This window comes from Manacus candei, unplaced genomic scaffold, assembly GCF_025592945.1.
Source record: "Manacus candei isolate 608988 ecotype Guabito, Panama unplaced genomic scaffold, ASM2559294v1 h1tg000082l, whole genome shotgun sequence".
Classification (NCBI taxonomy): Eukaryota; Metazoa; Chordata; class Aves; order Passeriformes; family Pipridae; genus Manacus; species Manacus candei.
The window spans coordinates 4,606,316-4,628,781 of NW_026138130.1; the positions used below are offsets into that span (position 1 = coordinate 4,606,316).

At 46.4% G+C, this 22,466-nt stretch overlaps 1 protein-coding gene across 3 annotated transcripts in view; it reads left to right on the forward strand.

The window, feature by feature from the left end:
• Positions 1-21,601, forward strand: part of LOC127481794 (high mobility group protein HMGI-C-like) — a 61,780-nt gene extending 40,179 nt beyond the window's left edge. For 2 of the 3 annotated variants that reach the window (XM_051811484.1, XM_051811485.1), the window contains exons 2-6: positions 13,124-13,231; positions 13,799-13,885; positions 14,331-14,378; positions 15,731-15,821; positions 18,828-21,601. In XM_051811484.1, the coding sequence (XP_051667444.1) occupies positions 13,124-13,231; positions 13,799-13,885; positions 14,331-14,378; positions 15,731-15,821; positions 18,828-18,913 (420 nt within the window). In that variant the 3' untranslated portion in view covers positions 18,914-21,601. Of the gene's footprint in view, positions 1-5,656; positions 5,847-13,123; positions 13,232-13,798; positions 13,886-14,330; positions 14,379-15,730; positions 15,822-18,827 lie in introns of those variants that run through there. The other variant, XM_051811486.1, reaches the window with a different exon arrangement.
• The last annotated feature ends 865 nt before the right edge of the window (positions 21,602-22,466 follow it).

Genomic DNA, 22,466 nt, shown 5'->3' on the forward strand with positions numbered 1-22,466 from the left:
CCTTAGTTCTTGCTTTTCAGTACCTTTTAGCTCGAGGTCCTTAAATGTTAACTCTGTGGGTAGTTTGCTTTGATTCTGCTCCAGGGAAGGGAATGCTTCCTTCTGAAGTTGTTTGTAAGATTGAATAGAAAAGAGAACAACAGTAAGAGCAGCCACCTTGCCAGGGGCATAGCCTGTGGGCTCTGCCTGTGCTGTGAGCCTGGTGCTGGCTCTGCTGCTGAGCCATCAGTGTGCTCAGGGCTCTTTGCACACATCCTCCCGAAACAGCCTGGATGCAGGAGCTCTTCAGCCCAGTCAGAAGCAATTTGGTAGCATTTAGAAGTACATGTGAGCTTCCCCTTTCAGTCTTGTAAGACCTAGGAGGATTGAACTAGTGATGTCTTGAAGCTGCACATGGGATTCCCATTGTCAAATCAGGGAAGGGAACACGGTAGGCACTGCATTGTTGCTCCATTAGCATGAATTTCCTAAGACATGGCAGTGATTCTCTTGCTGAGACACACTGGCCTTTGGTCTGCCTGAGAACTCTCTACAGGAGCACTGGAAGAAGGACACAATCACACCCTGTGTGTTGCAATCTTCAGAATGGCCCTGTTCAGATGTGGAGGAGAGGCAGAATTGTCTTACACTACCCCTCTCTCCCAGAAATTCATGCTTCCAGCTGGGATGTGCAATACCCTCTTGCCAACAAAGCATCTTCGGGTATCTGTGTGTCTTCATGAGGAGCTACTGCACGTCCTTTAAACACCCCACCTTTCTGTGGTGCTGCTGTGCTGCTCCTTTGGATGGCAGCCTGAGGGATAACCATGGGCCTCAGGCATGTACATCTTCCTCCATATGTGCAGCTACCCCCAGCCTTTGAGGGCTGCCTGCTACACCTGCCAGGCTGTGCTCCCAAGCCATAAGGTTGCTGCTCTGTGCCTCAGGGGGTAGCCCTCTGATGTGGACTGCTTGCCAGGGATCCTTAGGCTGGTGCTCTTGGTTGCCTCTGGTTGCAGAGAATTACCCAGTCTTTACTTTCCCATTGGGATCTAGTCCTCGTTCATATTTGGCTACCTGCTGGTGGAAAGTTCCTTTTGTGTTACAAAGGTCCTTCAAGGCCATCCCCAGGCCATCTCACAATGTCTCCACATGGCTTTATCGAGCAAAGTGTGAACTCTTTCTAATTCTAGCTGCACCTTTCTTGCCTGCAGCAAAGCTGTTCCCTCTTCACTTTGCATTCTCAGTTGTCCCACCTTCCTTGTCTGCATGTTGTCAGAACAGTAACTGTCTCTTTCTATAAAGGTAGAAAAAGGTCACCCTTCTTACCAGCTGACAGTGTTTATGGCATTACTTTACCAAGATTTATCCTTCTCATTGCAAGAGTCAAATTCTACCACATCTGGTAATTAATTGGCAGAATTTGGGGCCTGTAATAGTGAAATATTCTTTAGCTTTCCCAATGTGAATCACAAGCTTTGTAGCTGTAGAACCAGCTGGATTCTGAAGTCTCTAAAATAACACACAGCCAGTTCAGGAGGTTTTACAGCCATGGAGTTCAAGTAGAAATTAATTCTGGTTCCCCAAGAATCACCTGTTCTGGCCCTTTGATATATACAGTTCTGCATAAACATACTTAACCAAGACCTAGATAGAAACCTCATGTCACAGAAAAGAAAGTTGGGAGGCAGCCCAAGGAGCTGCCAAACACACTTCATCTCTTGTGAATCCTTATTACCATCTATGCCACTCCTATTGCATGAGTGTGACCCATTTGTAGTTTCTCCATGGGAAGAGGCTCTACAAACTCATAACTTATTCCAGTGGTTTGCTGTCGGGACCATTAAGTCATTAGACTTTCCTTGGTGTTCAACTCAACTTTCCCTTCTGCATTTAAACTAACTTTTTATCCTATCCACACGTTATTACTTTCCCAGATGCTGCATTATTCCATTATCATATCCTTTCTGCTCTCCTATCTCTAGGTTTAACAACCCAGTTTCTCAATCTTTCCTCACAGACCATGTTTTCTAAGCCTCTGAGTTTTTGGAGGCCTTCCAGCAAGTCCACAACTTTCTCAAAGTGAGATTTTGTAACCCTGTGTCATCCAGAGAGTTCGAAATTGCTGATGAACATAATATGAAAGAATTAAGAAATATAGGATTATGGGGCACACTTCCATTACAGTCATAAAATAGAGCATGGCAAATCTATTTCTTATCTTGTGGAAATCACACCTGAACCTAATCTCCAGTTAAAATATTCATTAATACAGCCTGAATAATAAGCACATATGAAACAATTACTATGACTGTAGCTTTCATTACATTTAGGAGATACAGGTTTGTGCACCTGAGAGGTTCTGACAAGATCAGGATAGCAGAGAATGAAGCTTTTTATACACACCTGTCTAACAGAAAGGGATTAGACACAAATGAATCTATACTCGGTGTTAGCCTACCTATATCACACTGTGCCACAGTGACCAGTCTGGATTCTGGGAGAGTGAAGATAAGGAATAGGAATACAGGCAGAGAATTGCACTGCATTGTGGTAAAATCTGGATGTCTCCTAAAGGAAACTAGTAACTATCTCAGAGGCACAAACCAGCCCTTGTGTAGGTCATGCCTTGCTGCAAACAGACAAAACCCTCTTGTGACATAAATGTCTTGGCAAGGTCACTCAGGAGGGGAAACCTTCCTAATTTGACCCCCCCTTCCATCTAAGGAGAGGGAATTTGGAGCACTCCTGTCCTCTAGATTTGGCTGCTGCTGGTTTTTTTGCTGATTGGTCTGGGTCAGGCTTGTTCCTCCTTCATGGGACCTCCAAGAGAGACATTTAACCAGTGTGCAATTGTGACCAGGCTTCAGCCCTGGGCCAGGAGCTGCTCACCTCCACAGCAGCTTCTCTGAGGTGCTCTGGGGCAGAAACAGGGCTGCACAGAGCAAGGGAGAGCTGGGCCAAGGGTGAAAAGAACCTGCAGTGCTCACTGCATGGAAGGGACAGCTTGTGAAATGAAAAAATCATTTTGTGTTCCCAAAGGGCTCCTGTGATCCTGGGAGTGGTTTAATGAGAGTAAAGGCCCCTCCTGAAGTGGGCAAATTGCTTTGGTCACCCTCTCGAAAGATGCTAATATTTGGAGATGGCGAGAGCAGAACAAAACTAATTTTAAAATTTTTTTTTTAAGGCTTTACAGTGGGAGGCTAAAGGAGTTCAGTCTGTGTAAGTTTTTAGAAGAACAGTGTGAGTGGACTTGTGATAACAGTGTAGAAGTACTGCTGAGGAGGGGAGGTGGGAAGGGGTAGGCTGGGTGCTTTTCTGAGAAAAGGATGACAAGAACCAGCACCTGCAGTCTGATAGCACATGAATCAAACTGTAAATGAGGCACACTTTTTAAAGGGATTAGTCATTGGAAAACACGTCCAGGGGTATGGTACATTCTCCATCCCATGAGACCTTCTCATTCCCTCCAACTATCTGCAAGGAGGGTGCAGCCAGGTAGGGGTGCAGTTCTTCTCTTAGGGGACAAGTGACAGGACAAGAGGAAACAGCCTCAAGCTGTGCCAGGGGAGATTTAGGTTGGACATCAGAAAAAATTTCATCACTGAAAGGGTGATCAAGCTTTGGCAGGGGCTGCCCAGGGAGGTGGTGGAGTCACCATCCCTGGAGGTGTTCAGAAAACACCTGGACATGGCACTCAGTGCTCTGGTTTAGCTGACACGGTGTTTGGTCAAAGGTTGGACTTGATCTTGGAGTCTTTTCCAGCCTTAATGGCTCTATGGTTCTGTCTTCTAATCAAGAACACATTTTCTGGGACTGAAGGTTCTGTCAAGTATGAGAGTTCTGGACTCAGTCCAAGGATAACAATGAAGTGGCAGTCATTTATATACAGAATGATCAAATCATTCCTCTTGGCCCTAAATACTAATGAAATTATGACATGTGGATATTAAATTAAAGACACTATTCTCAAATATGTGCCCAATAGAGATTAAATAGGACTCCATGTTCCAATTTTATATTTGACATTTCCTGACTAGAAGTTTAATTTCTAGAATAACAGTAATGTTCTTTAGCACTTATGAACTGTCAACCATCTCTGGTTTAGTGTTGTAGAATCAAGTTTAGTACTTCCCTGCTAGGAGGCATTTTCATGAAATGCAGATTTCTTCAGTTCATACAAAGTATAACAATTCAAGTTCTGACTCAGTCATTATGATTACACTGTGTTTGTACAGCACATGGACAGCTTTGTCTCTAGTGGTATTTAAAAGGAAAATGAAGCATTTTCATTAAAAAATGAAAAAGTTGTGTGTATTTCCATATGATACAGTAGTGCTTATGCTGGAGGATTTTTGATAAATAACCTAGATATATTTAAGCACTTAGATTAACAGATAATAATTTTCAGGTACCTAATTTCATATGCTATTTAATAATTTTTGGATTAGACATTGTTGCAGGAGTGATCAAAGGCTTCTCTTAATATTTCATGTTGATTTTATTAGTTGTTAGGAGCTCCAAATAAAATCTTGAACCACTCTGCCTAAGACCTGTGTAATTACATGGTGGGAAGTGTATATCTTCCCAAAGAAAATATTGTCTAAATAAGCAAGATGTTACTTGTTTTGTGTGTCATCCCCACTTCACATGTGGGAAACAGGGTGAAAAGAGAAGTTGAGGTTCCTGAGGTCACAGAGGCAGCCCCGAGAACTGGCCACACTTCCAGAGCCCCCATGTCCATGTTTACCCAGGGGATCATCATCCCCCTATGAATAAGGTCAGGATTGATATTTTTCCAGACTGCAGTAAATTATTTAGGTGTCGTGCTGACATTGAGAGAAGTTACTGAGGAACTCAAGTGGTGCAAATCTTTCATATGGATGACTCTGAGAAAAAAAAAATTAGTCTTCAGTTTATGCAGCGGTGCTGTCACTGTGAGCAATTTACTACTTGACATAAAGAAGAGTCTCAAACATTGTCTCTAAGATAATGTAATGGCTTTTATATAGGTACAGATTGAGATATTTGAAGTCTCTGGTTTTGCTAATGGTGATCTGCCAAAAAATCCCAATATACATGTCTTAAATACACCAAGGCAGCCATATGAAAAGTCTTCATTCTCCTTTGTAAAAATACTTCTAGGGACTTCTGTGAGAGCTAATGGTTGTTCACATAATTAATACAGAATCCCTAACTTAGACCCACGCAACATCTCCTTTCTAAATACGTTTGTGCTCCACTGAAGTCAGCTTCCCATTTTTATTTGTGGCTTATAGTAAATGCCCTCAGTGCGTTTTGCTCTCAGATTAATAACCCCTTTGTCATCACAAGCCTTCCTGGGGCTGCCCATTTGGGATTCTTGTTTTGGTTTGGTTCCTTTCATAAAACAAGGTCAGCAATGATTCTTTCTAGCACTTGTAAAGAGGGAAGTCTTCACTTCATGGTCTGCCCCCCTTATTCAGATAATTCATTTCGCATTTGGAAACCTTGTTTTCCGTAAGCGGGGCAGGGGGACGAGCTGGCTGGTGCGAGTGGTGTGGTTGGGGATTTTTCTGCTTTCTGGCCGTTGCACTTGGTGTGGGATCCAGGCGGGTCGGGGTGAGCTGGTTTCGGTTGCTGTCACTGCTCGGGGCTGCCGTCAGAAGGAGAGCGCTGGCAGCGCTCGCTGGTTCCATATCGCGAACCGGGAGCGCAGCGAACGGCGCTGGAGGGCTCCTGAAATGAATGTGTGCAGAGGCCTGGGTTAGCTGCCTCTGCCAGGGCAGGAGGGCTGTCAGCTGCTGGACACCTCTGTCTGTCTCTCCTGCCTTCACTGCGACTTCTGCGGGGCTCAGGTCGAGCAGCGCTGCCCAACTGCTCCCCAGGTAAATAGTGTTCCTTTCTTACTGTAGCGTTTGAAATGCGTGTGCAGAGCCCGTGCTGGAGGTTAAGGCTTGGGGATTAATACATTGCAGCTTGGGAATTGAGAAAACCTACTTCCAAACAGCCTAAGGTGCAGGACTTGCTGTCTCATATGTCCCCTTGCCAGGTGCCACGACGCCAGTCCTCACCAGGAAGTGCAGAGGGCCATTTCCTGGGCTTGCACAAGTGGACAGTGCTTTGCAGATGTCAGTAGTTGGGCTGAACAAAATAGTCATTCTGCAGAGGAACGAGGCTTGATGCTATCTGAAATGAGAGCTGTGATTTTTAATCTTTAGTAAGCACAGATTTCTCCTTTTTCCTTTGATTTCCCTGTAAATACTGTTGGATTTTTTCCCATCGATGTATCTCTGCAGTGCTTGGGGTGCTTGCTTTTTGGTGACAGTGTCTAGACAGACTTTTAAGATAGGAGAGAGTCCTTTAGAATAAACATTTGAATGTTGGGGCAAATTCCCTAAGGGAGAACTTTAACAGGCTTGTAATGCTAGGGAGTCTACAATCTGCACAGAGGCATTAAGTGGCACTGACCTGGTTTGATACTTTTGGAAGTATCAAAGTGCTGGAAGTGTCCTGAGAATGAATGAGAAGTGTCTCAAACCTCAGGCAGTGGCCTCAAGGCTTAAGGTCTTCAGTTTGGTACGTGAGTTTTCTTGGATAGAGACAGTGAGCTGGGCCCCCTGTCCCCTGCCCACTGGGGTTTGGGAGTGGGAGAGGTTCTGAGTGGCTCTGGGGAGCCCCAGCTCCCACTCCAGCACTGCTCTGTGTCAGATTCCCAGGGCAGGGAACTTCAGCTCTTAGCTTTGTGCCAGACTAGTCCCACGAGCCTTCAGCTTCCTGGGGAAAGAGGGGTGAGGGTGTGTTTTGCTGCTCAGCAGGATGTGGCTGATCCTGAGCTGTATTTCTTCAGTTGTGACAGCCTCTCCTTTGTGCTCCCGAGCACGAGACACAGGGGAGGCTGCTGGTGCCTTCCTCTAATAATGCCTTGCTGGGGGTTCTTAGGGTCATTCTACAAATAGGGATGACTTACTCAGTCCCTCCACCCCAGGTTGAGGGAAGTGTTAATACTTCAGTTTTATTCCATAACCTTCTAGACAGAAAACATGAAGTTAGAAAGATTATATGACTTGCCCAAGTCCAGAGTCAGGAACAGATTCCAGATCTCTCTTCTTTGCTGGTCTTGGTATCCAGCAGTGCTTTTCCCTGACTTCCTGGGTTGGGTAACTGCCTCCTTGCTTTGCTGGCTCTGACCATAAGAAACCTGGGGCTTTGGCAGGGCTTGGAAGCTGATGACACTGAGGTAGGATTGAGGTTGAGCCCTTGAAATCTGTGGCAACCTTTAGGGAAAGTCCTGCATATGCAGATGTGAACAGGACCTCAGTGCAGCTGGCACTGCACGTGTGGCCTGATTCATTCTACAGGCAATTGCAAAGCCCCATCTTCCTGAGGAAAAAATGGGATTTTAGGCTAGCTACAGAGCAGAGCCAGGGTGGTATTCCTATAACTAGTTGTTGTATGGATTAGGATGGGCAGGGTTGCCTCTCAGAGCAGCAACTGGCTCAGATATCTGGACAGAGAGGAATAAGTTGGCAGGCACTGCATCAAGCAAGGTTTGTTCAAGAGAGCTCTTGCAGTACCTTGGTGTTATGCTGATCCTGGGCAGTCAGGAGCTGGGAAATAGGAAACAGAGACTGTTCATGGCCACAGTGTTGCTTGAAACTCAGTGATCAACAACCCTTCTCCCATGTAGCTGTGCATATCTCTAATGTTAAAAAAAGCTTCTGGCACTGTTTCTTAGTCAAGAGGTCTTTGTCCATAAGCTCCTGTCCCAGCCATCAGCACTTGCCTGCCTTGCAGTCTCTCAGAGAAGGCCCAGGCGGGATGATCTGTGCCTGCCTCACTCGGGTTCTGTCCCCTCAGCCCCATCCCCAGCACAGCTCAGCAGTCAGGGAGCTGCCCACCATTTTGTGCACAGAGAACTGAAACACTTGAGGGCACCTTCATTGGGGTTGCACAGAGAGGCCTAAAATAAAGTTGGAAATGTAACTGTTGGTAGAGCTACAGAAGGTCCCGTTCAGACCTTGAGCAGGTCCCTTGCACTGAGTGGAAACACAGAAACCCATATGATCCCTGTATTTTTTGTGCTCTATAAGCTTAGTTTCTGTCTTCTGACCTGGGTATTTTATCAGTCCAAATATGCTGGAGGTGCTGGAATAGCTTGCTGGCTGAATCACTTTGGAGGCTGATGCTATTAATGTTCCACAAGAACTAGATTTTGCCCACTGAACTGTTGCTTAGCCCATGTTTCTCAGGTATGCAAGAGGTTAAGTTAGTCAAACTGAAAAGCGTTTTGAGAGTCAGGATCCTTGGAAGTGTTGAGTTCACATTGGAAAGAGTGTAAATAACAATCAAAATGATCACATCCAAGAAACAAACAGGCTGGCTTGTTCAACCAGGCAAGGTGAGGGTGATCAGCTTGATGTATTTATCTGGTAGAGTGGGTTGAAAAATGGAGGAGAGAGGAACATTGCTGCTGAAGGGCTCTGGTGTGATGCAAGAACAAGTGACAATAAATTGCTCATTAAGAAAAAAAAACCCAGCAGGCAATGAACTAGGAGACTTTTAAGCACGAGATCAAAGAAGCCTTAGACTTAACCACTCAGAACAGTCAGGGAAATCACCTAGAGATGTTAGTTCTGGTTTTGAGAAGTGATTTATGAGACTATGGCAGTTAACCTGCTGTTGCCACAAGCTTGATTTAGTAGCCTGTAAGTTCCTCATTTTGTAGAAAAATCTGGTAGAAGAGGCACATCTGCCAGAGTGTTACTGCCTCTGCTCTTTCCCAAGGGAGCTGTTCCAGGTCCTGGCTATCCTGCTTTTCTGCTGGAACAGTCCGTGGGGAACTGCTACAAGCTGTGTTATTTCTTGATCTGTGGCGAGATCTGAAAAGATCTGAGCATTTGATTTCTCAGAAGGTGAAAGTAATTTCTCATAATGTGAGTGCAGCTCGTTATTGCTGCAGTTATTGGAATGAGGAGTTTCTTTCTGCCTGGCTTCCTTGGTCCTCCTCTTTAGATGTCTTGACTAACAGAGTCTTTTATCCTCCTCTGCTTGATGCAGGGCTTGGGCCAGATTTTTCCCTCCCTCTTTTAGCAGAGGGAGTGAAGAGTGACCATGCTCATGTCAGTGAAGTTACCCTGGGTTTGCTTTGTCACAGGTGACAGCAGCACAGTGGTGTGTGCTGCTAAGGGGGAGTTGTGCTTGGTAGATAGCTTTGCCTGTTATTATAGAGACAGTGAGAGCATTAAGGCTGTAATGAAGGGTCTCCTATAATCACACTCCTATTATCCTTTGGAAAAGGCTTTGTGAGCCTTTATTTTGTATGTGAGCACTGCAGCCAGAGAGTTGTTTTCTGGCAGTGTTGCTGGGAATCGTGCACGTGGTTTGGGGGTTTTAGTAGGATGTCTCAAGCATCCACACTGTGTTTCTCCTGAGGACATAGCCTAAGATTTAGCTTCCCTGAGGAAACAAACAGGGAGGGGTTCTGCCATTTGATATGCCTGCCCGAGTCAGCAGGCTCATCCCCAAGGCTTCCTCTGTAACCTGTGGGAAGGGAGAAGTCCCTAGAGAACATTGTTCAATACTCTGTATTAGGCTGCAACTCCATAGCCCCCAGGAGAAGCCTTGCTTTCCTGAGAATTTGTTATGGTAGAAAAACTGGCTTTGTACAACTGAGCACCTCAGTCCAGATGTGAGGCCTTGTGACTGCAAGGATCCCCTGTCCTCTGCCAGGTCCCTGGGAATGCATCTGGGACGTGAGGTGCTTTCTTTTAGGTGATGTCTCTGCAACACAGAGGCCTCAATACTGCTGGAAACATGCAATGCCACACTTGCCCCATTTGCAAAGCTGTGTGTGTGGCTGGCATAATGGTGATTTAAGGCCCACAAATAGATAGGCTTTTTAGATCTTGTACCCTTGTGGACAGTCTGTAGGCCTGAGATTCAGCCCTGCTGGCTCCAATGCCAGCAGGGAGTGCAGTGGCCCTGGAAGGTATATGTGGGTTTTGGTACACAGTGGGGTTTTATATGTATATGGAAAGCTGTTGTTGGGAAATTTGGAGTCGAATTGCAGTGGGTGCTTTTGCTTTGTCTGCATCTTGCATTGAGTCATGTGAAGCTTAAGAAGGCCCTAAGGGCTGGTGCTTTTGTAGCTTTGCTTGTGTGTTTTTGTTTTCACATGAGGCTTCAAGAAGTGTGTGCCTTTGGTGGGTGATGAGAAGGTGGAAGAGATGTACAAAGACACTATCTCTTGGCAATCTCTGCATTTGTCTGCAACCCTGCCTGCAGAAAGCTTGCCAGATACATGACAGACGTTGTATAGTGTATCAGGCTTAGCAAACAATCATTGGGCAAGAACTGACTTTGTTTGCATCGGGGGAAAAATGAATTCTGTACACTGTGGTTGCTCCCACTCCAATACTGACGTGCAAAATTTGGATTCAATGCAGGTTTCAGTTCCAGTGAACTCGTGAGAGAGGTTGTGTCAATAAGAGCAGTGGCTTCAGGGTCTGTAGTGACTGTGAACATTGTGTTGGAATAGGGAGTGAAAGTTGGGAGTTGTCTTGCAGCCTCTGTCAGTGACATTGTCAGATTCTGCATGTCCAGCCTGTGGTGACCAAGCAAAAAGTGCAATCTGAGACTGAAAAACAGAGTGCAAATACTTAACTCCACCCTCCTGTCAGCACAGCCTGCCCCAGATAAGCAGCTGCCATCTCTTCCCAGGGACCTGGCTTGGACAGCACTTTCACTCTGGTCCGTTCTCATGGCCATGTCTGTTCCTTTTCCATGGGTGGCTGAGGGAAGGCTCAGGCTCCAGAGGCTTCAAGCCACCTTTGCAGCACTCTGGGCTGATCCAGCACCAGATGTGTGCAGCATGAGCTGGGGCTGGCTTAGAACTGCCTCTGGGAAGAGGGACTCAGGCTTCTCTGGGGCAGTCCAGAGGCTGTGCACCTCAGTGACTGCTGCCTCAGCTGGCCCCAAATGCCAGCACCAGCCTGTCTGAGCCCCAGTTCTGACCAGTAAAGGCAGGCACAAGGAACAGTGGCTGGCCAGAGGGCAGTGCATTTGTTGTCATCTTCAGTTAAGGCCCTCTCATCTTTGGAACTTGAACATCTGATCAAACTACAAAGCTCTGGTTACAGTCTGTAAAAGCACAGCTCTTCTCTAAAAGAGACTGCAAGTGTTTCATGCTTATCTCTCAGGGATGTGGTGGCAACTGTGAGTGCCTTGCAAGTACAAAGAAACTTTTTTTTCCCTAACTGTCTCCCCTCCAGATGCAGCCTGAACTCGGAGACCTTCACTGTAGTCTTTCCATCGCCCTCTGATCAGAGGGTTTGATAGAAAAGCCGAGTGTGCAGCAGCACCTGTGAGCTGGGGCCCAGCAGTGGGCACAGAGGGGCATCCAGGGAGTTCACTAGGCAGGGCTGCTCATGCATGAACTGGAACTGAACCCAGCTGCTGCCTTCCAGCAGTATATTGAAGAAAAAAGTCGCACTTGTACATGGTGCAGCTGTGCCCTTGCTTGCAGGACTGCCTTTGCTGCCCCAGGTAGAGCTGCCAGAGGGACCTGGGGACACAGCAGCACTCAAGGCCCATGGGACAAAGAGCTCTTTGAGCTTTGCTGTTGGTACCTTTCACTTAGCAGGTGGAAAAGGAGAAATAAAACAGGTAAAGCAAAGAGCTGCAAAAAACCATTTCTCAGGTGGAGGTAGAAGAGCTTCTATAGGCAAGGGAGGTTATGCCTGCAGTGTCTAGGTGAGAAGGGGAAGGCGATGGCTGTGCAGGGTTCATTTATATGCTCCTGCCTTCCTAAGCATTAAATGGAGCTGCTTTCTCCACTGTACTATTCTCAGCTATTTATTTTGTGGTAAGAACTACTGATGAATGAGGACTCAGCTACCTTTGTCCAGCCTCCTCATCCCCTCTCATCTTCTTGAGCCCTCCCTCCTGTGCAAGAAGGAAAGGAGAACCAAGATCTGGGGGTGCTGCAAATGCCTTTTCCAAGCAGATCAGCAAACTGGGAGCTGAACTCAGAGCCTTGTGTAGGCTTTGATTCACACCCAAGCAGGACCAATAACCCCCACCTCTCTTAGTGTGCCTGGAATCCAGGTGTCTGCTGAGGTTCTGGTCGAGGTCACATCCTTCTTCCTGACTCAGGATGTGAGAGTGTCAAGGCTCACAGACTGGCACCTTCTCTGGCAGACATGCCAGGGGAGAAATCTCAAGCAGAAGCAAGGAAAGTCACTGGTTTCCTGTGTACCCTTAACAGCTCTTGATCGTGGTTATTTCTGAGAGCATGCAGGTTGGATCAGGGCTCATTCCAACCACAGCAGGCACTAGAGCTTGGGGACAGGGAGGAGTCTGACTGACAATCCTGCTGATACAAACTTTCAGCAGATAAGCTAGTGCTCAGGACCCAAGCAAAATCCAAATCTGGGGGACTTGTGTTATGTAGGAAACACTGAGCCTCATGTAGGACCAGAGGCTGAGTGCTCTGAATGGGGCCAGGCATCTCTCCAGACAGTACCTGTTCAGTCAGTGATTAGGAACAAACTCTTGAGGGGCAGCTCCAGAGCCTGACTTCTTAGAGTTTGTACCCTGATATGTGTTCTCTCAAGCATCCTCATGTAAGGCTCTCTTTGCTGTGGACTTTGGTCTCAGGATTACCTTTGCTGTCTGATGATATGGGAGCTCTGAAGGAAGCTTTGCCCTTGAATGGTGCATTTAGAACTCGCCACTGCTACTTTATCTCCCACCTCCTTCCTCTTCAGGCAGAGGAAGCCTCCAAAGAGTGGAGTTCAGAGAGCTGTAGACACTGATTTTGTTGGTTCAGATGAAACTGGCCAAGGAGGGGAAAGGTAGATGCTGGTAGCAGCATGTTCTGTGCCTGGAGCAATCAGCTCCTGTGGCCAAAAGCCTCAGAAAGCTGAGGAATATGCCAGGTGAGAGAATGGTTCTAGAATGTTTATAAAGCACAGTTATTCTTCTAACAGTCTGCTGGGTCCCAGACTCTTCTAGCTGATAAAAACAATAGCAAGCTGTCATGCCTGGTTCTCTCTCACCACTTCAGCCTTGCAGGTAGAGGAGAATCTGTAACAAGGTAGGGGAAAAAGGACACTGTTTTTCTATGGACTGGGAAAGAAACCTGTTGGATTTTAATCTGCAGACTGTGAGAAGTGCCAACATGAGCAACGAGAGGCCAGAAAACCCTGTCTCATCTGCACCAACAGAGGGCCAGAAGAAAAAGAGAGGAAGACCAAGGAAGCAGCCACAGGTGAGGGCACATCATCTGAAGAGGCTGCCTGAGGATGCTCTGGCATTAGCCTGCTGGGATTTGCAGGCAGCCCTGGGAAGCAGCTCACTAACAAAAACCAAAGAGTTCTGTGGTAAATGTTATTGCTGCTCAGGACAGCAGCAGGATGTGCACCCTGGGGACTCTCAGTCACTGCCCCAACCGTGCCTCAGGCGTGGCAGGCTGGGACAGTTCAGGCCAGGGACCTTGTGAGGGGAGCTGACCAGCTCTCTGTTCTGACACTGGGCTCTATGCTGTTCTGGACATTTGTAGGTCCCCCTCTGTTTCCACACCACTAGTAAGACAGAACAGAGGAGGCCTCATTCCAGGAACCTTGGCCAGGGTTCTTGGAACTTGCTCGTTTCCCCAGACAAAGGGGTAGGGGTATTGCTGGCCATCTTCTAATGCACCTCACAGCTGGAAAAGCAGAGACAATCAGCTGCTTAGTGATCTGGGTGCTATTACTGGGGTCCAAGACACATCAGAATGAGAAGCTGTAAGTTGTTCCAGGGATCATCCTGCTTAAATGGCTTTCTCCTTTTATCCCAGGAGGATACTGTGGAACAGCCATCAGAGACAAAACCACGAGGAAGGCCAAAAGGAAGCAAGAAAAAGACTACTGTAACTGAGGAAACTGTAAGAGTAAATGGCTTATGTTCTTTTATGGAGAGAAAGAAGCTGGCTGTCCCTCTGGAAGCATTGCTAGAGGGACAAGCTGGGAGGTTTCTCTTTGCTTAAAGATATAGTGAAAGTTGCCCCGAATTCAGCTCAGCTTTAATTGCCACCGTTGGACAAACCAGTTATTGTGGTTTTAGTCCTAACTCACCTCCCAGCCCTCCTGTGTTGCCACTTGCAGCAGCTTCCTTCCAGCATTTCTCCTCCACCACTGCCAAATAATCACAACCAGCATAGTCTGGCAGGCGTTTCCTCCTCAACTGTCCTCAGCTTTTGCTTTTTCTGCTACTTGTGAGACAAGACCTTTTATAATAAAAGTCACCTTGGCCAAGCTCAGCACATTAGTCACAGTGCCCAGCAAATATGAGAACTGAAAATATTTTTCCCCCCTTTGTTTTCAATAAAGGCAGAACCTTCTGGTGAGAAAAGGCGAAGAGGGAGACCCCGCAAGTGGGTGAGTGTGGTGTTCAGTCCTTTTTCCCTTCTCCGGTCACAGATCCTGGGGAACTTCCAGTTGTGTTTGCTCTTCTCAGGCTCTCTCTCTGCCACAACATTCTGTCAGCCTTGGTGGCCTGGAAATCATTAGGGAAGCCCTGACTGCCTTCCTGATCTCCTTTAAGATTCAGCTCCAGAAGAATTCTGAGAGCCCAGGAGAGCTGCTGTGCTTAATTCGAGACATACTAGACTTCCAGAGTACTTTCCCAGAGATTCCATCCTTTCTCAGATTGAGGGGTTGTCTTCCCAGGAGTCTTGGAAGACTAAAGTGTTTGCTTAGCAAGTCAGTTTGTCTCAAAAGAAGAAACTTAAAATTAAGCTAAAAGAGAAATTTGATGAATATGGAAACTTTGAGTCCTGCCAGCAGGAGGCTCTTTTATGCAGCAAACAGAGAATCAGTAGCTGAAAATAAAACATTTCAGGTGTGAAAACAGGATGAAAGCTTCTAATCAATAAGGACATTGAGTCCTGTTATCTGTTATCTGTCATTAGGAGTGATTAAAAACCCCACAACAGCCACAAACCATTATTTAGTGTGTATCACAAAAATTGCTAGACTCAAACCCAAACGTAAGCCCATTTTTGTTATCTTATTTAAATACACTGAGTAAGGAAATTTGGTGTGTTACCAGCACTTAAATCAACAAGATTTTCAAGTCAGAATCCTCAAGCTCTGTGGAAAAGCATCAGAGGCAGAAATGGCTGTGACTTAGAGACCAAAACCTTACCCAGGGAGTTCTGCTGGTGTCATCCATGGACTGGCAAATCTCAACGACAAGCAGGACGATCTAGAATTTTTAGTTTCAAAGCAAATCATTCTGACTTTGGTTAGTGAAGCATTCTGATGTTTCAGTTCAAAATTAAACAGCTGAAGAGTTTTTGGGGGTGAGGCAAAACCAAAGCAGAAGAAAAAGAACAGCCATTTGGTTTTTAATCATTGGTAGAAAAAAATGTTGGTCAGGACAGGGAAATATCCTGAAAAAATGAAAGTATTCTCGAGGATGAAAAAATTTCTTCACAGTTGCATGATGGACAGATTTTTTCCAAGTGTTGGACCAAGGCTGGTAATATGGTGGTTTATTATGGATTCTGACAGGGATTCAGAGACAGTTGTGAATGTGTGTGGACACTACATGTGCTCTTGCCTATGTTTGGATGTAGGAATTGGCAAATGGATGTGCTGTCAGGGCTGCACAGTCTTACTTAAATAACACTGATCAAAGGCTTTTGTATCGTGTATTTGCAATTTTCTCTCTCTCTACCTAACTTTGTGTGGGGAGTTTGTTTATTTTTGGTGTTTTTTCTTTGTAGCCTCAAGCAGTGGTCAAAGAAGGAGAGTCTCAGGAAGGAGATCCTCAGGGAGGCGGCGACTCGAATTTGAACTCTGCACCAGCCACCCAAGGTTTGAAATTAGATAATCATAATTACATGAGACTAAACTGTGCAAACCATGCACGTACCCCCAGAGCTCTGGCACTGGCTGCAGTCATTCTGGTAAATCCTGCAAACAGGAGGATTTGGAAGGCTTCCAGGCACATTACAACAGCAGGGGTAGCACATTCCTTCCATCTAATTCAGTTGTGACTACTTCAGCAGAAGTGGAGGCAGAAAAGAGAAATGGGAGGAGAATCTATATGTTTATCTTTCCAAGAAGTCACATATCTGAGGTTCTGGCCACTGTTAAAGGTGGTTCAGTGAGGTTGTCTGGCTGTGTTATATGCAAAGTGAAAATAGTCTATCGTGAATATCTTGCTGTACTTGGGAAAAAGAGAGTAGATGATCCCTTGGTGTTTGGGACATGATACCATTCTGGATTAACTCCAGCATGCCTCCATGATGGTCCTGCTCCCTCCTTCCTGGCTTGTCCTCTCTGGCAGAGGTGCATCAGCAGCACAGAGAAGGATGGCACTGACAAGTTTAAGTTATCTAAACTTCTCTGAGGTGAGATCCCAGATAACTGTTATCCCTGCTGTAGGAATGTACAGTTGCACCACCCAGAGCCCCAGCCTCACCTCAGCCCTGGGGAAGTACAGCTCCAAGTCCAGCCTGTACCGTTCAGGGCCGTTTCTGAGGTAGATTCCCAGAAAACTTGTGTGGCCAAGTCCCACCTTCAGTGAGCCTTGCAGGAAGCCATTCACTGAATGTTCTCTGTTGAGTAGGAGGGGGAAGGGAGCAGCAGCCCAGGGGAGGCAGATGGCCTTGGTGTGCCACGTGGTCCTGCTGCCGTTAGCACTGAGCGTGCCAAGCGAGCGAACAGACACCGGGCAGCCAAACCCAACCTCAGGTTCTTAGAAAGTCCCTGGAAATGCCACATGATTGAATGCCAGGGGAGTTAACCTCAGTTGCTCAATTCAGCTTCCTCTGGGGCTCCTGCTCCCGTATCACTTCCTGCCACGGAGCCGGGCGGTGACATCAGCAGAGCCGCAGGCTGGCGGGTGACGAGCTCACCTCCGGCCCCTCTGAGCATCGCCCCAAACCACAGCCACTGGGGGGACTTTCTTCTTCCTTTCAGTTCGAGTGGGACCAGGAGCAGTGACAGGAGGAATCTGTTTCCCTCCTGCTGCAGTGAGGTAGCAGCAGATGTGCCAGGATGGGCGGATGCTGCGGTCGGCGGGAGACAGTCGTGCAGCACATGATAGTGCAGCACATGGTAGTGCAGCCCAGAGCCCTGGGTGAGCTCAGTGCTGGGGACAAAGAAGGTGTGCAGTTGGGGAAGGTGTGCACTTCTGTAGGAAGCTAGAAAATCAGTGGGAATGAGCATGTGGAGTATGAAACCTGGCAATCCTCTGGAAAACTTCTTAGTGGTTGTTACTTGCTCAGGAGCTTGAGATGGAGTGGTAATCCTGGCTTAAAACTTCTGACTAAAGGGGAAGCTTGCTGTTCTGACTTACTGGAAGCTATAGATCCTGGGGCTTGTTTGCAAGCACAATGCAGCTGTAGCAGCTTCCAGACAAGTAGTTTCTGGATTAACCCATTCTGTGGGTCTGGGTTTAACGAAGATGTTACGTGCCTGCAAGTTTTTGTGCTACTTGTGCAGGAGGCTGCAGCTCTGAGACTTGTTAGCAGGAGTCTGTGTTCACTTAATGATCTTCTGCCACAGCCACAGCCAGAGCTTTGGTCATTGAGGGGTTTGTTGGTTTGCTTTTTCCTTCCAGGTGAGGGTTTTTGAGGTGCTGCACTAGGGAGGGCAGGGGAGCATCCACGGGCTTGCCCATCCTGCAGGTTGTACACTGAACAGCCCTGAGTGGGAAGGAGATCTGCCCTGGGCTTTGTGTCTGCAGCATTGAGATGAATTACTGAAATAAACAGTGACTGACTGCCTTTCAGACAGTCTGGTATGGGGAAAATCAAGAAATAAGAGCTGAATTAGAAATATGCAAGATTTGCAAGCCTGCCATGGGGCAGAGAGCTGTTTTAAAGCTAGCTGTATTTTTTGCCATGGCTGGGGGTTCTAGCTCTGTTTTTTCCAAGGCATTGGTTATGGGTGACTCCAAGTTATCCAGGAGCAGGCAGGAGTTTGTTAATGGATCAGGCTCTGTTGTGTTGCTACCTGCAGATGCTGCCAATCACAACTGTGGTGTTCATGTTTTCTGTTTGTCTGAGTCAAGAAGCATTTGTCTTCTTTTCCACGAGTACCACTGCCAAAGGATTGATGAACCTCATTTCACAGCCTCGTAAGCCAAAAAAAAGCAGCTGTGGTTTTTCCCAATAACTGTGCTTGGCTAAAAGAGTATAGGTGTGAGAGGGAAAGAGTTTGCTTTATGGCAGAATTCCCAAGACCCAGTACAAAGCCAGAAGCAGCCTCAGGATCTTGCTCCTTTTCGACCATCTTTGCTTCCCTGTGTTCTCCTCCATGCACTTGAGATGGAGCAGCTGCAAACTTCTGTGTCTCTTTGTTCCCTCTGCTGCCCCAGTGGTCCCCTCAGCTCTCCTGAAAGCCAGGGCTTACTCACAGGTCACAGCAAGCCTGTGTAGCCAGAAACATTCCCCATTCACACAGTTTTCAGCCCTTCTGTGCCTCTGCTTTCCTGGTGTTTGATGTTGGGTGGGGCACTTCTGGTACTTTGTGTCCAATGAGGATCCAGGGAAATACAAAGCTGCTCTCAGCAGAGGTTGATCATGAGTTTGCACAACAGAAAGCAGACCTTTTCACACAGATTGTCACTTCTGGGTTCTCAGTAGCCTCATGCTGAGCCCTGCTGATAGGGAAGCCATTTGTGTCAGGAGCTCCATTTAGCCTGGAGTTGATACAAGAGCAAAGGGAATGTTGTTTTGAAGACCTTTGGTTGTTTGGGAGTGGATTCTTGTCACCTTTTAACCTTGGACTGGCTCTGTAAGGGGCACTTGGGCAGCAGGGCTCCTGGACCCAGAGCTCTAACCCTCTCTCTCCCATGATCTTTCCCTTTAGGCATCACTGGAAAACGTGGTTCCAGGCCCGGCAAAACTGCTGGTTTTAAGAGACCTCAGAGTACCATCCCTGCCACAGCTCAGTAGTGCCACCTGTTCATGTCTTACTGAAGCCAGAGAACTGGAAAGCAAACAGGATTTTTAATGTTGTATTTCAGATTTTTCCTTTGTAATAATTTTGGCCAAGCTCTCTCTCCTGTTGTCTGCTGGCTTGCTTACCCCAAACACCCAAACAGGGATTTAGGGGGAGAAACAGCAAATGCCTTGTTGGAGAGATGCCTTTCACAGTTTGTAGTGTACCTTTTATGAGGATATTAATGTTTCTTAAAAAATACTTGGATAACCTGGTGCCTTACCCTGCCACAGACTGCAATAGTTCATCAGAAAGGTGATGTTGACTCAGCAGTGCAGATACAGGAAGGGAAATTATTCACACAGCTAATTGCTCAACTTGTATATCATCCCACCTCTGGCAGACTGATGGAGCAGTGCCAAGAGTTACATTTTGCTCAGTTGCCCATAGGGGTTGCATCTTCAAGACAGCCTTTGAGTCCTTTCTTGGCTATATCAGAAAGAAAAACCTTCACACCATTTCCAGTGCTGTTGCTCCAGTGGTCAGTAACTTGGATGCTTCAGGGCAAAACTCACACCCCGATGTCTTGTGGGATTGATTCTGAAATTTGTATCTCAACATGATCAGCTCAGGGCCACCTCTTATAACTTGCTTTTGGCCTGGTGGTGCCCCCCCCCCCGAATTTGATAGCAACTCGGAGCACACAACAGTGCTTACAAGCTTAGTCACAGCCACTGGATTTCATCCCTTCAAAGGAGTGCCTGTAAAGAATCAGTTACACAGAAGTTACTTCCTTGCAGAGCCTCGGGATTCAATTTAAATTAGCTCTGTCTTCAGTCCATAGCGTGCGTGTGGGGGGTCCTCTAGTGTCAGCCATGCAAATAAAACCTTGTGATAGTTTGGCTTTGGGAGGCAGCAGTAGCCAGGCAGTTTGAGTGTGGTGCTGGCTGCTCTCAGTCTCACACTCTTTGCAGGTTTGTGCTTTTGGTGTCAGAGCTGAACTTGTTAAATTCTTAAGAGTTGAGGGTATTTCCAGTATCCAGTTGCAAACAGTGAAATCCCGGTGGTATTTTCCGTCTCTCTGCCTGCCTATTAAAGGGACAAAGTGGGTATTTCAATTATCTCTGACAGGATGTAAAATTGGCTAGCTTTACAGTGTTAAATATTTAAACAGAACATAATTGGCTTTAAATTTATGGTGGTGTATAGCAGAAACCCATGAAATGGCAGTATATATTGAGCTCATTTATTATCCTTTCATCAGAGTTCTGTTCCCTTGGCAAGTATTTATTTAACACAAGAAAATGTATGCAGAATTAAGAGGAAGGGCTGATTAAGAAATAAGAGGGAGGAAAAGTGCCTTTTTTTTTCCTAGGTCATTTTGTCCAGTCCATCCAGTTTAGCAGTGATGAGAGTCCTGATCCCATTAATTCTGCTTAGTAGTGATCAGAGTCCTGGTCCTAACTCTGTGAGCTTGGTGGTCACAGCAAAAAACTGCATCAGGGATAACTTTTGTGCCTGTGCTACCAAATAGCAAAGAAATCAAGGACTAACTGGATTAGAGGACTGACCTAAATCCTGTGCTGTAGGATAAGCTCTGCTGCCAGATGTGGGAAGAGTTTGACTCCTGCTGTGTGGATAAATCCAGGTGGGACATGACACATGTAAATCTGTAACTGTTGATGTTTACACGAGAAGATGCAACTGATGTTTCCCTGAAATCGGGTGAGGGAGCTGCTGCTCTTCAGTGGACACAGAGTTCAGCTGCTGTTCCTATCTGCATTCAAAAGCCACTCCAGTGGCAGACCAAAATCTTTTACCAACTTCTGTACCTGATTTTTCAGGTGAATTGGCAGGTTCAGTACTTTGCTTGCAAGGCTGTACTGCCTGTTTAATTAACCACTGTTACCTGAGAGCAACACCTGTCACAGTGTGAGACTGGAACTTGAGCTTCTCCTGAATGGATTGGGGATTACATCTGTGAGAGACTCAAGCTTTTCCTGTGCCATCAGTCAGACATTCTCAGCTGATTGCATGGAATAGGGGTGGAAACTGCCTTGGCTAGACAGTAAATCCATCTTCTTTAGGTCAGCAGTATTCCTCTGGGAATGCATACAAAGTACTTGTCTTAAAATGTTTGATAAAAATCTAGTCTTTGCTACCTCTTAATACTTTGTTGGAAAGCCACAGTAGAAAACATGTCTCCATAAAAATGCAGGTGCTTGAGGAGAAGAAGCAGAATCCCACACTGTTAGGAGCTACTGTGTGTAGTTGAAATCCCAATCCATAGCTTCAGCTGCCATGTTTATGCAGACTTAGAACAGAAGCAAATGCCTATGAAAGGTGGGCAGAATTCCAGCCATCTTCAGAGAGCTAGGATCTCACACTGGATTACTTGGATTGTCTTTTTTGAAATGTTAATCACTTCTTATTTTTCATATTGTTAGTTACCTTTTCTGTGTAGCCAAATCCTACCTCTAAGCAAATGCATTTCAAGTGGTTTTTAAACTCAGGCAGTTTTAGTCTCACTTGGCCAAAACTAAGAGGTCATTACAGTTGGTCAAAACACAGAAGATAAATGAGGTTTGTTATCTAGCAAAGTTGGGAAGTTTCTCATAAATGGTTTTGGTGAAGGCATAAAGAGCGTTGGCAACTTGAAAATTAGCCTTGAAGTTTGTTTGAAATAAAGGTGTGAAACACAAGCCCCTTGGACTTCTGCTTTGCCTTCTCCTTCTGCAACACCCTCAGCACACATGCACATCACCAGACAAGGTGAGTGGCTCTCGATCAGAACTGGAGTTTAGGGGGTTATAAAACAAGATTTGGTCATTCAGGAGCACCCACAGATCGATGTGAAAACAAGAAATGAGCATGAGGAATCAGACATGGAGGGGAACAGAAAAGCCCCTATGGCCCAAATGTGGGTACCTAATTCCATCCTCTTGTCTATCTTGGAGGTTTGATTGGAGCACAAGCCAATTCTGCTTCCTGTGCACATCCAGAAGGCTCCACAGTCAAGTCCATTTCCCCCCCACATTGTTCTGTGAGCTATACAGGTATTTAGCTCTTCATACAATTAATTCTGTTGCCTCTTCAGTTCATCTGACAGCTCTGCTAACTAGTGCCCAGCCTGGGGGCTGCTGGCCAGAAGGTGAGGCAGCAGCAAACCCAAAACACACCGACAGTTGTGTTTTGGTGCCATCATCACAGTGCCATCATGGAGCTCCCCCTGCTGCCAGCCCTGCTCACCCCAGTGCTGATGAACCCCTAGTTTGTGCAGGAGTTCAGCTGGGTAATGGGTAATATGGCAAACAGACAAGTTGGAATTTATCTTTTTGTACTCTTTGAGCCCAGGACTGGCTCAACTGGAAGCTCCTGCTCTTCCCCCTTCTCCACCAAACCTTCCTGAAGAGGTCTGAGTTTCTGTGCTGTAGGACACTAAACCCTGACCCCTGCACAGCTTCCCCTTCCATGCTTTTCACACTTGATTCAGTTTTTGAAAGAGCAGGGGAATTCACTGCACACAAATTACCAACAGATACTGAGGATCCACTCCAGCAGTTTTCT